The sequence below is a fragment of the Diorhabda carinulata genome, chromosome X (genome assembly GCF_026250575.1).
Source record: "Diorhabda carinulata isolate Delta chromosome X, icDioCari1.1, whole genome shotgun sequence".
Taxonomy (NCBI): Eukaryota; Metazoa; Arthropoda; class Insecta; order Coleoptera; family Chrysomelidae; genus Diorhabda; species Diorhabda carinulata.
In genome coordinates this window covers 28,763,491-28,777,560 of record NC_079472.1, presented here as the reverse complement: position 1 = coordinate 28,777,560, position 14,070 = coordinate 28,763,491, and the positions used below count along the sequence as shown (strand labels likewise).

At 31.0% G+C, this 14,070-nt stretch overlaps 1 protein-coding gene across 3 annotated transcripts in view; it reads right to left on the bottom strand.

Moving 5' to 3' along the window:
• Positions 1-13,342, bottom strand: part of LOC130901063 (uncharacterized) — a 64,476-nt gene extending 51,134 nt beyond the window's left edge. For 2 of the 3 annotated variants that reach the window (XM_057812144.1, XM_057812142.1), the window contains exons 1-3: positions 13,071-13,287; positions 9,599-9,768; positions 2,094-2,254 (exon numbers count right to left, since the gene is read on the bottom strand). In XM_057812144.1, coding sequence (XP_057668127.1) covers positions 2,094-2,254; positions 9,599-9,677 — 240 coding nt within the window. In that variant the 5' untranslated portion in view covers positions 9,678-9,768; positions 13,071-13,287. Of the gene's footprint in view, positions 1-2,093; positions 2,255-9,598; positions 9,769-13,070 lie in introns of all 3 variants that reach the window. The other variant, XM_057812141.1, reaches the window with a different exon arrangement.
• Between the last annotated feature and the right edge of the window lie 728 nt (positions 13,343-14,070).

Here is a 14,070-nt window from a genome sequence, read left to right as displayed (position 1 = left end):
TCTTTTGAATGGTGTTTGTAAGTAGATTCATCAAAATATAGTTTAAAATCTGTGTTATTACATAATGGAATTTTAAAACCTATACCATTAGCCCATTTAATGAAAATGGAAGAAATCTACAAAAATATTCGCCTTCTTTTAGATGAATAAACTACAACCATCCAAAAGTGACAGACATACAGGACCCTCCGGGACTTAATGCAAAAAATTCGAGAGTGAATGGATGAAAAAAACGCTGTGACATAAAAAAATTCTCATACAACCCCTTGTTTCTAAGTTATAGGCTTTTAAAGTTGCGGAAACAGAACTTATATTTAAGTATATTTTCTAAATTATTTTCAATGGATGTTCACGTATGTCCCTGTAGTGTGTTTGACGAAATAAATAATTCTACACTACTATCTGAAGGACAGGAGCGGCTCGTGCCCAATGCTTAATATTCCGTAACCTTTACACAGGTACAACCTGTATAATCAAAATATTATATATATATATATATATATATATATATATATATATATATATATATATATATATATATATATATATATTATAAGTGCCCACGTTTATTATAGTATTTTGTTTTTATTTGATAAGTTGCAGATTAATCAACTAAATTTTTCTACATTTCAATTTTTTCCTTATGTAAGTAACACGACAATATGTATTTTTGATAAAAAATAACAATTTATGATAATTTTCTTCAGAATGTCTCTCTATGGTGAACGGCTTGCTTAGCCAGTACAACGATCTGAAAACCTACGTATCTCCTAATCCTTAAATTTTATTGAGCTAAACAAAGAGTACCTTTTTGTTGAAAAATCGATTGAAAAATTAATTCATTTTTGCTATCTTTAGATTATACATGTTGTCCCTGTAAAAGTTTCGCAATTTTAGTGGGACTTCAAGGACACAGAAAATGGATCTTGTACTCCAGTATTTATACAACAAAATCAAATTTTTCATTTGTTAATTATTTCATGTTAAGGATCAGATCGGATGTGTATTACAGTCTGATAAATCCTAAAGCCAACTAATTTCTCCATTTTTTGTAACATAATGAAACAAACTGTTAAAGTCAAATTGTGGAATTTTTTTAAGAGCTCTGTCTCTTTTGATCCCTTATTGTTATCGATTGTTTTTTACTCAATTTTGATTGAAAATATTTTTTTGTCATACTGTACTGTAAAGTCGACTTCAGAGTACTAATTTGAGTTCAAAAATGGTACTTTACTGTATCCTTGTACTTTACAGGATTCTTAAATAAATTCTCCCAATCCCATTTGAAATAATTAGAAATAAAAAATCAATTAACACCAATAAAAAAACTTTTATTCTAATGTTTGAATGTTAACAGTAATGGTGCAACTACTGTTACTAGAAGCATTTTATTTCAATTATCAGCCATTCTTTCGGAAAATATTTCCAAAAATTCCATTCCAATATTTTGTTTACAATTTTACCTTAATGACTTCTGTTAATTTTTATTTTTTTAACTAATAAGAGGATAATCAAAGGAGCTATTTTTCAGTAAAATTGTCAAATATAACATTTCATATAATATAATTTTGCTTTTTATTTATAATCGAAAACAGTATGAAAAAAAAATATATTGCGATATACGCTCGTGAAGTTATTATTACGGTTTTCGATTAGATAATCTGGACTCGACTCCTTCGTCGCCTCGTCTATGAACATCTATCTCGTACCGTACTAAATCACTTACCGGACTTATAACGTAAATAACCATTAGTGTCTTGTTTGAAACAATTTTTATTTACATCCCTAACAACCAAAAGATTGTAAGTGGTGCCCACGAACTATTGAGCTATCGAACTTATCTTACATTTGACATTAGGCTCATTTCATTTTACAGTAAAATAGTTTCATATAAAAATCAAATATATTATTCACCAGATATTATTAAATAGTTCAAAAATTTTTTAATGATTTAAGTACCTATGTTAAAAAGAAAATATCTTCAATAGACTATTCTTGCTAAATTTATGAAAACATCATATTCCTTTCAATCATCTTCTACTCGTCATTTAAAGCCAGAAAATTAATGACATGATAATAACATAATAACATACCATTAGAGCTGGTATCGATTTGAGGAAAGCTCTGGTCTTGTAATCGGGCGAATATTCTCCTATTAACTTTTTTCCTTGTCCCTCTAGGACGGCATGTTCCAGTTTTTCCACATCACCTTGTCTAATCAGCTGCCTAATATAAGCAGAATTCAATTGTAAAACTGAAAAACATTTTGAATTAATCACATAGTCAATTAGTAATATTTTAAAATGAGAATGTTTATTCTATTTGAAGATACTTTGAGTATTAGGAACTGTAATGCATAGTGCCTACAGAATTGGAATAACCCAAAGCCGCATGGCCGACATAGGTATCAAAATAAATTTTTTCTTGGAGAAAAAGAGTGGTACTGCGACTATATTTTAGTGGGCTGTTTGGCTGTTCGAAGTTTTTAAAGACAGATGAATTAAAAGAAGAGACGCTATATGGGTATTTCCCAATTTATCGGCTTTAGACTGTTTGTTCTGATACTTTCTAAAAAAACATTGTCCACAACACAAAACCTAATAATCGGCATGTATTAACAAATACTGATAGTTTTGTAAATGAATATACAACTGAAGTAATAACTGAGAGAAAAAATACATTGGAGTGATATCGTGCTTATGTCAATCATTTAATAAAACAAATCAAAGCTTGTTCAGGGTGAGACGCCTTCTTACATTAAAGTAAGTCTACAAGGTGACAGTTCATGTTAGTCGCAATTTAAGTTCTCTTTCATCATTCAATTGCTTATTATACCACATGTCACGCGAGAAACTAATAAGACTGCCAACGACATTGTACCTACACGTATTTAACCTCTATAAACCATGTTTAAACTGTTTACGAGACAAAAAATACTAATATTTTAGAGTTCTTTCGAATATGTTATTGAAGTTAAAAGTGCTAATATGTCTTTATTTTTTCGAAGTTTCCTGTAAAGTTATTATTGGTATTCTTTCACTACGCATCTACTTTAACACTGTAAATGTTTATTTAATTTGTCTGGTTCATAATAATTCCACTTTTATTATAGAAAGCATATTTTAATAAGTACAACCTCAACCAGTTCGTATGTATGATGAGGAATGGTCCAATCTAGAAGACATTTCCGGTCATTATGAACTGTCTGCATCGCTAGCAGGTCATGGTCAAGCTTACTGTTCTATGGACTAGCTTTGTAACATTCTTGATCAGGAAGGTACAAAGGAGTTAAAGAAATAAAAGAAGCTAAGTTAAAATTGTTACGAACTCGATGATAAATATATAAATAAGATAAATAAAAAAAGAGCAAAAATAATAAAAACAAATAAAATGACTGAATTATAGTAATAAATCACCGGAAAAATAATGAGGAATTATATAAATATATAAAGAAACAATAGAAAACGAACTATAACCAATAGTAAAAGAAAAGAATCAAGTTTGAATTTCAAAAATTTAGTAACGGAAGAAGAAAGTAGGAACGGAGAAGTTAATATAAGTGCTAATGAAGAATATGAAAGAAAACCGACAGAAGTAGAATGTAATTCAACAAATTGAAATACAGAAAACAGGAGGGTCAGATGAAATAGTGAATGAGATAATAAAATACGGAGGGGATAAGCTAGGTCGCAGAATATTCATGGGAATCAGAAACAATCTACTGGATTGATTATATCAATAATCTATGGAGGAAATCCCAATATATGTAATAATTATAGAGGAATTAGTTTTCTAAACACGGTATATAAAATATTAACAACAATAATAGATGAAAAAATGAAAAGTTTTTAGAACCAAAAATAAGGGAGTATCAATAAGGCTTTAGGCAAAGAAAATCAACAGTGGATGCCATCCATTTAGACCTAAAAATATTACAAAATGTTGAATACGTTGGTTCTCTCTGATCTTTGATTTTTAAAGACGTACTTCCAAATCTCTATCTTCAAATAACATAAATTCCTCCAATAATTAAACAAGTCGTTACCTAATCCCCAATCCCAACAGAATGAAAGTGACGGATCACAAACCAGCCCGTTTTTATCTAAATAATATTAATTTGTTATGGAAGTTATTGTAGAATATAGTGAGCAATTCGGCCTTTATATGAATACGTCCAAGACCAAAATCGAAATTAGATCAAAAATTGAGTAAGCGGGGAAAACTCTGAATAATATGAGGACGCTTCTGGCAAACCACAACCTCAGCCTGGAATTCCGGACCAGAATGCTTCGCTGTTACATCTTTCCTGTTCTTCTATACGGATGCGAAAGTTGGACCACAGAGAAGAAAATTGATACGTCGGAATGTACGCCTAAAGGCAAATGCTGCGGATATACGAAATATAAGACAAACATAGAGGTCCTACAGCAAATAGTAAACATAAAAAACTTCTCACGACAATAAAGGAGAGAGAGTTGCACTACCTAGGACAAATCATTTCTCGTGCAACAATAGCCATTTGAATCGCCAACCTCTGTGGGGAGACGGCGTCATAAGAAGAAGAAATGCGACAGAGATATAAGACACTCACAATTTAAGTTTAGATAAGGATTAGGTACACAAGAAGCATTAGTTTTAGTTGCCTGTTGCAAGTATCAGTCCAGAATTTCTATGACTAAATAAAAAATGCCTGTCTATTGACTACGAGAAGGCATCCGATTGTGTACTACACCATAAACTAATGCAACTCCTCAAGAAACTATACATAGATCAGAAGGACGTTTGATGCATTGAAAACGTATCTTAGAACCAAACAGCAAAAGTAAAAATAGATAATACTATGTCCAAAGACATAAAAACAAAGGGGAAGTAAGACAAGGATATGTGTTGTCTACACTTTGTTCAATTTATATTCGGTAATTTTTAAGAAAGCTCTGGAAGACCTCGTGGTTAATGGAATGTAGATTAAAAATATCTGATATGCTGATGACAGGGCCTTAATCACTGATAACTTTCCGGACCTGCAATTATTCATCAAAGCAAAACAATGGATTCAAATATAAGGGCAAAAAAAATATTTATGATCATAAACTTTGTCATAAATTTCCCCATCTAAGAGACACGACAGGCATTTCTGAAACTTCGAAAAGTTATACCTGTTATCGACTTTGATCCCAATCCACGAATAAAGTATATAAGTATATGTCACAAGTCAATCACAAAAATTGACCAAAAATGTAATAAACATCACAAAATATATACGAAGTCTCATGGATTTGTTTTCACCAATTCTCGACAACATAACCACTCTTTAAAGGCGCCTTATTCCCTTAAAGAGTAAGGCAACTATCATACACAAAAGAAGACATACATGTAGGAATAGTCCGTAAAAAATCAAAAAGTAATGTGAATTACTATCTAATTGTTGGTTGATAAATATTTCAGCTTAAAATTACAAGCTACAAATTTATTTTTGTATAAATGTAGGTATTCAATTGATTAGACATCAGAAATTAAGGGTTCTAATCTGCATTTAATTGTATAAACCTATTGCGTCGTCTTTCTATTTCCTTATGTAAAGATCGAGTTTCATACAATATCGATTTGAAAGGAAGCCTTTGTAATTATATTTAATCATTAAGAGGTTATTAAACTTCTAAGTTTCACATTATTTCAAAGAAGGTAGTGCTTTTCAGATGGACAAAAAATTTTGTTAGCTTATTCAAAGGAAATTTGTTCTCTTTATTGTGGAAAAAATTTAAATTGATAGAATAAATTAATAAAAAGCCAGAAGTTATATATTCAAATTTACATACAATTGCGTTACTGAAAAACTATTCTTTGACATTGACTCACACCATGGTAATTATTTCTTACTAAATTATTGTAGTATAGTATGAAATTGAAACGCGTAGGTAATCATCAACGATACTCAAATGTCTATAAAAAATATTTATTGTCGCAGAAAACGCGATTTTCGGACAAAATTAAGTTTTTGTGTTTAGGTCAAGTCATAAAGTCATGACCATTATCAATTCTCAAGTTTAATAATATGAATATTTGATGTCATATAAAATATATTTCGATGCTTTGCCGTATACCAGGGGTCAGTAATAAAACGATGAACACTCTGTCTCCAGCTTTTATGTCGATTATACTTTTAATAAAGCCATCAGGAACGAAAATTGGGAGACCGATATCTAATCCATGCACTTTTTGCTAACTTATCTACACTTCGTCATACTTCGAGGGTTTCTCAAGCCGCTCAATACAGTCTTATACCATTCCAGAGGTGACTGAGGACTGTACAGTAGATGTATATATGTACTTGATCTCATACTTTTGGTTGATTAAGTATCCAGCATAAGCTCAAATTGCATATATCCATACTTGAAAGATTGTAGCTGATAGACTGAGCCCACCTGTTCGCACAAACGATCACATCCTTAGGTTATAACCTCTTCGAGGTTCCTGACCTTTGGTATAGCCGCATACACGTTATTGCAGAATAATCGCAGTTTTATCATCAGATTTTCTGCATAAATATTCAGACGCCTCGCGTTTAGGATGGTTCCTGTTGTTGACGAGAAAATTTCAATTAAAACAGTCAAGCTTAGTAATGCTAGACGAGAAATCTGATTGAGACCTTCGATATCTATTTACTTTTTTAAATTGTAAATTATATTACATACAAATAGCACAAATTTTATCTATGATGGAAATGTCCAGTAATTGTCAACACATGTAAGTAAAGATTGATCCTGAACGGATTTTTGTTTGAATTCTATATATTCTGATTGTTAAATTCTATCTATGAATTAGTTTTGGAACACATTACGAACGTAAAATAAATACATAAATATAATTTCATTATTATAATTATATTTATTGAATAATATATTATAAATATTCATCAAACATCCGGCGCATTATTTTTTTCATCGTCATCATATTGTAACTTGGCATACATTCTGCGAAAAGCTCAGTTCTCTGTTTCCTAAAAGAGCTTCTCGAACAAATGCAGCCTCAACCAACTGGCGATGTTCTTGACAATTAAATTAAGCTTGCACAGCCAAAAGGGAAATAAATATACTGGAAAAAACTTTTTACGAAAACTCATATTCTTCATTTCTTTTCAAACCAAGCTTATATACTTCATATATAATCAGTTAACCCTAATCCAGAATTTTTGACGAAATACAATAAAATCAATTTTTAGTAAAATAAATGGACTAACATATTTCATAAAATACCTTGTTCAAATTAACACAAATACATTATTGAATCTAAAAGATCTTTTAATAATCAGATCATTTCACAAAAGAGACAATACATTATACCCTCATGTTCACTTGCTGAGCACGTGTTTTATGAGAGCCATTCTATGTATTGTAAATCTGCCATATTATTAAGAACAGAAAACTACTAGAAACACCTCATATATTGCTCAGGATTACTCACGTTCTATAAAAAAATTGTTTAAATAACCTTATTGTGATCTTTTTAGATAAAAATTATCTCTATTCTTCTGAATTTGTTACGGTATTTGGTCGGCTAGGTTTAAACCACTTGTGCATTGAAATATTATTCTAACGAAGCTTAATACAAATATTTCCCTTATTATTTTTCTCAACGATAAAATAAAAATATAATTCTTGTCCCTATGCCCGTATTTATTTAATATCTGAACAATAAAAAAACACAAACAAATCAAACAAATATCATAATAACAATACCTTATAACACAGTCTAATAGCTGTGATACCAGTGTCGCTGGAGCTTAATTTCGAATATTCCATGTATCTTTTATGCAGTTGTCTTATTTTATTTTCGGTTTGTTGACATTTGGATTGTGCCGACCGTACCTATTATTATTAAAGTATTTAGTTATACTTTGTTTAATAAATGTTTGTGTTCAGTCCATTTCGACATAAACGCCTTGTTCGGTAGCAATGAATTGATATCATGGGAAAAGCATGACAGTAACTTGTTTTATCATATTGACTCATCAATTGACCATCACGGCATGCATGTTGCTTACTATGGATTGAAAATATTTGAATATATAGGTGGGATATATTCTTCCATTTTTTGAATATGTAGCTAAGCCGTTGCAATAACTTTTTTTATTTCAATATAACAGGTTAAACCGCATTGCCCAAAAATCTGGAGGAGCAATGCTTCGTGTTTAGATATTGTTTATACAATAAATAACTGTATTTAAAGCTAATTCGTTATTTTCATGATATTGTCATCTGATTCTTTTTATTTGAAAATTTATCATATTTCAACCATTAAATTTATGTAATTTACTGATTAGCGTATAGTGTTACACATAACAAAAGAAACTACAATAGATTTACAAACCCCTACAATACATTTTTGCTGAATAATTTGTTTTGAATAGGTATAAGGTTTTTTAAAAAGCTTTTGTTACGTTGTTGGTGGTGTGGTGTGGTCACCAAATAATTTACGAAACAAAAAATAAAAGAAGTAATTTTATATCGTATGAATAACTTGGATGCTTTTTACATGTAAATATGTATTTATAGACTTGGAGTCCCGTATATACTGCGACACAAAGGATCTATTGTGTTCCCTTTTCTTGCTGCGATACTAGAGAACCCAGTGTTTACAGCTCAACCATCAATCCCACTCCTCTTAAAAAATCTAGAATGTGGTATGGCTTTAATTGCCAGAGATCTTCATCTTCTATTTCATACGCACCCAGGTGTAGTGCTCTGGAGTTCTTTAGTGCTTTACACTTCGAGAGAATGTGGATAGAGGTTTCTTCCTCTAAGTAACAAAATATGCACACCGCATTATCTGCTAGCTAGCGTCTTCAGGTGTTTGTTGAGGCGACACTCCTGTTAGGGTTCGTAGATTATTCTTACTTAGGTTGATACATTCAGCAGATCTACTCTGGTTATAGTTTCCCAGAAGACATGTTCAGCCTTTGTAGGTTGTTCCAATAATTGGTTTTGCTTATATCTACCTTCTTTTCCAGTGACACCACAGAAGGGTTCAGGTCCCATGAAGGGCTTATGTGCCCCCGTTTTAGCGAGATTATCAGCTATTTAATTTCCCTTCTCTCCGGCTTTAAGAGAGAATTACGATTTTTTTTTTATATGTACAACCATCTGAAAAAATTATGGTATCGATGGAACATTTTAGGTGGTGCTGCCTCCAGAGTTTTTTGTTGGTGTTATTGTTAAAGATATGTGCTGATTAAGTAGACGGAGTACTGCAACAGCTCCACAATAAATAAGTGAATGAAGCCGCTCGAGCGTATTGTTGTCGGTGCAAGGGCCTCCTATTAATGAGCCTACTCCTGTTTTTTTTTGTTGGTCCTCAGATTAGGTGATTTTGGATGACGTATGGGGCTTGTGCCCTCAAATTCCGCTAATGCCTTGTGCATTTCGACGCTTTATCGGCGATATTTGGTGTGGTATTGTCAAAATGGGGTACAGTCTGATTGTTTGTTATCAAAATTATTATTATTATTATAAACATTAAAATACTGTGTTTTTTAGTTCTCGAGTTCATAAATACGTATATCTCTAATCATTAACAACTAAAAAAATAAATTCCTACTTACGTCTAGGGGGGTTTGAATGTATGAATAACCCATTCACAAATTTATTGTCCCCCTGCGCTCTTTTTCTTAAAACAGGCATCTTATTGGCGATGACCGATGATATCAGTTTATGTAGTCATCAACCTCTGTGTCAATCTTCATCCGTTTTCTGTCAGATTAATAGGCTGATACTAGAAACCGTACAAAACATTTTATTTTCATGTATAATCGAATTTTCGCCAAAAAGTTCTTTCAGACATTAAGATTGATAATGTTCGTAAATTTACGGGTGTGGTAAATTTTTTTCTTTGTTGCTTATAATATTTCTTATTGATTGATTGAAGAATGATGGCTAAGCTACCACAACAATAAAACTCTGGACGGCCCATCACATTAAGTATTTTATTGATTTTAAAAATGTTTTTGAATAAATGATATTCACAAGAAGAAAACATCTAAAATTAAGAAACGGGAAATTGAAAATATTTTCCTTACATAATACTTTTGACAACCAATTCGTCTCTTCACACATAAATATTATTTACACATCATTTACAATAATTATTGGTTCAATTGTATTGAAGATATTGCAGGAGAAATGAATGACACAGTATAGTGAAATAAAAATAAATAAAGAATATACAGACATTAGTTAAACGCTTTGTGGAAGGAAGACGAGCCAGAAAATAATGGGAGCATATATATACGTGTGATATATTTACTACCTTGTTATGTTATTGAGTCTAATTGTTTTTCAGTTTATTATCATTCATGTATGTCATGTTTCAGATGAATAATTCCAAATACATTGCATTCGATTCAATCCCAGCTGTTTACAGCCACCAGCTGCACATCTCATAAAGCTTTATTTACTGGAAAAGATCTATCTATGAATGACATTCTATGCCATATTGGTAGTCCACGTCCATGCATACACTATAGTGATGGGAAAGCACTACAAAATTGTGAAATAGATCAACTTGATACTAATACATAGATACATAGATGACACTAAATATTTTGAGATAAAGAAAATTTTTAGCAAAATAATTTTATTTATATTCAAAGTAATCAGCACCTACATCAGTGCACTTTTGTGCTTTCACAATTAAAATATCCATTCATTATTTGGAAGGAATATCTTCAAATTGTAAGTATGCTCCATCATCTGTTACTATATTATAAACATTTCCCGCGCGATTCTTAATCGCTGTGACTGAAATCGTATATGGCACCCAACGAGCAAAAATTTTCCATATAAGACGATTATGTAAAATTGAAGTTACTGTTGCGAATACAACACCTTAAGTTTCCTCTATCACTTAATAGATACTTCTTAGATCTGTTTCGATCATACATCTCGTTCTCTCAATGTTCGCAACAGTAATTGAAGTACAGGGCCTACCAACACGTGTCTCATCACCAAGAGATATCCGTCCACTTTTAAAAACAGCTGCTCGTGAAGGACTTCCATCACCAAATGTGCGTTGGAACTGTTCAAGACGTTGTGGTTCACTTAAGCCGATCTTGAAATCAAAATAGATCATGTTCTTTGGAAAAAGTCATAAATCGTATGCATCACTATTTACTATGTGATACCTGCAACTCAATTTCAGTCAGAGTTTACTACTTCAGGTTGGTAGTATCTAAAAATAGTGGGTCTCGTTATACTCCTGATTTCTATACTGGTGCTAAATCGGAAATACTTGGAAGAACCAAAAGAAATAAATAACCACCTAAATATTTTGCATATCTCCTGTGAAAATAAATCGGAACGACTGTTATATATTTTCTACTTTATTATATTATAAATAATTGAAAGTCTAATGGACTTCTAGTTTATAAAGTACTTTCATGCTTTTACTGAATGAAGCATATTCATATGAAGGTATATTTATTAACGAAACAAAGATTGGAACTAGCACATCAGTGAAATGTTACAGAAAAGATCACGCGACAAATGTCCATTGGGTCAGATAGCTTCAAACTATCGTGATAGGTATAAAATTTGAAACGCGGCTGTTAATGACAGTTGTTACTTGTATTCGAAGGACCGAAATGTTAAAATGATAAAGACTGTATTTAGTTTATGATTTGTTTATTGATATATACTTCTAACGATCGAACTAAGACTGGTTACATCTCGTCTTTACGACTACCCTGACAGTAAGATCTCCTCTTATATCTAAGAGTGGGAGATGCAATCCCCACTTGCTATATATTACAAGAATTTTCTACAAAAGTTAATCGTTTTTATCGGGCAAAAATTTAATATTTAGCTTTAAATAGTATGAATATTTGACATTAAAGCCGCTTGACATGATGCAAGACAACGTGTAATGCAATGCAAGACGCAATATATCTTAATCAAAAACATACTCAGATGAAGTTAAGCTGTTAAATATTCCATGCAGGATCTCGCATTTGCAACATTATCGGTTTTGTGTCATTTTTATTGCGTGCAAGCTGCAATTCTAGTTACAAATCTAGTTACTTTTGGCTTAACAACCAACCTGCCCATCAGGCTCCATAAGTAAGACAGCAGTAGATATAATTATTGACTGCCATTCATATTCATTTATGCAATATATCAACCTTGCATGAAATTGCATGTAATTTATTATACGCTCTTTTGCACCATGTCAAGCAGCCTTAGTATCAATGTGATTAATAATTTATTATCTATTAATTTAAGTGAAGTAATAATTAGATGGACAAATAAATATATTATAATTGTTTATATGTTGAATTTAATATTTTTGACAGAATATTATGATACTTTGTAAGAGAAACCGCTTCTTTGTCATATTTTTAACGTTAAAGACAGTGCCTGGTATGAAAAATTATATTAACCCTGTAAGTAAGCTAAATCTTCGACAGTTATGTAAAAAAAATAATTGAAAATAATATTTGCAGTTCGAACAACAACTTAGTAGTACATATAGGCAGAAAAACGTCGAAAAGATATAGGTGATTCACCTGGACTAAAGAAGGAAGTGGAAATAATCTTTTATTATGAAATTATAATGACGTATTTTTCACAAATATTGAAATAGTCTGACAAAAAGTCCTATATCATTTTGATACAGAACACGGAAGAGACAACAAAGATAAATAAAATAAAAGCATGACTACTCATGGAATTAATTGTGGTATGAAATATGGAATACCTTAATCCAAATTCGTACAGATAAGTAGCTACAATAGATTATGAAATAGAGAATTGGAAACGATAAGTAATTTAATGAAAAATATAATTGGTACTAAAAAACAGAAAACCTTGTGGGAACGTAGAAATTTTTTGAAAACAGATTTTTGTAGATGAATTATATGTTTCTTAAGAAATTATTAAAAAATTATTTTTTTATATAATTTAGTATATTTATCTTTTACTACAGTTTTTGTTGTTGAATTTATATTCCAATTTTTTTATCCAAATTTTAATTGGAGTACAAGCAATAATTTAATTGATAATAATAATTTATTAACTTACGAATAATTGCGTCCGTTGTAGTTCCTATCAACACAATAAAACCAGGCCAAACTAATACCTACTAAAAGTTGATTGAAATTTACGATCAATAATAATATTTATTTCAAAAGTCCGGCAACCGGTGTTTTCGACCAATTGTTTTACTCATCATGAAATATCAACTATGTCTAGTAAAACGCGGGAAATTAGAGAGTGCCACGTTTACTGCATTTTCCGAGGAAAACACCACTTTCCGAATAAAAGTTTGCGTTCGGTTACTTCACGCGACAGATATGAAATTTCTTTGGCTTCGTGAAAAAGGGTGCAAGCGCGGTAATATGTGGTTATTGTCTGTATTATTGGACATCGTAGGGCGCAGACGAAGGATCTAATAATGAAAATTCATATTATAGATATTCCCCAGTAAATTAAAGGAATAGTAGAAATTTTAGTTTTCCTTTTTTATTAGGGTATTTACAAATTTAATATATGATATAATTATTATAATACGTTTTCAAATTATTATCACATTTAAAATCATAAATTTTTGGTTTCAACTTTCCGCTAAAACGCTATATAAGACGATTCATTGAATAGTAAGTTTGTAAATTCTAAACGGAATTTTTTAGTATTTAATTTACTTAGGTGTTATAAAATGTTTTTTAAAACGAAAAAAGTAATTACAACTTGCTCGAGAGGGATTTTATCGACTACAACTTCAACTAATTTTTATAAAGATCACTTTGATGTAAGTATAAATTGTTAGACTGATTTTTCTAACGTTATAATAAATATTCTTGAAATAATGATACGAAATGAAAAGTTAATAAAAGTACAAGCTATTAAGCAAATATTATAAACTTGCATTGAAATTTTAACGTTTCTAAATTGAGCAGCATCAATAAAATCATTGGCAGGATAGAAGCCTGAGACTAAAACCACATCTAGCATTGGCAAGTTCGAACTATGCGCTTTCTATTGTGAATTTCTTTAATTGACATTAAGACATAACAAAACTTAA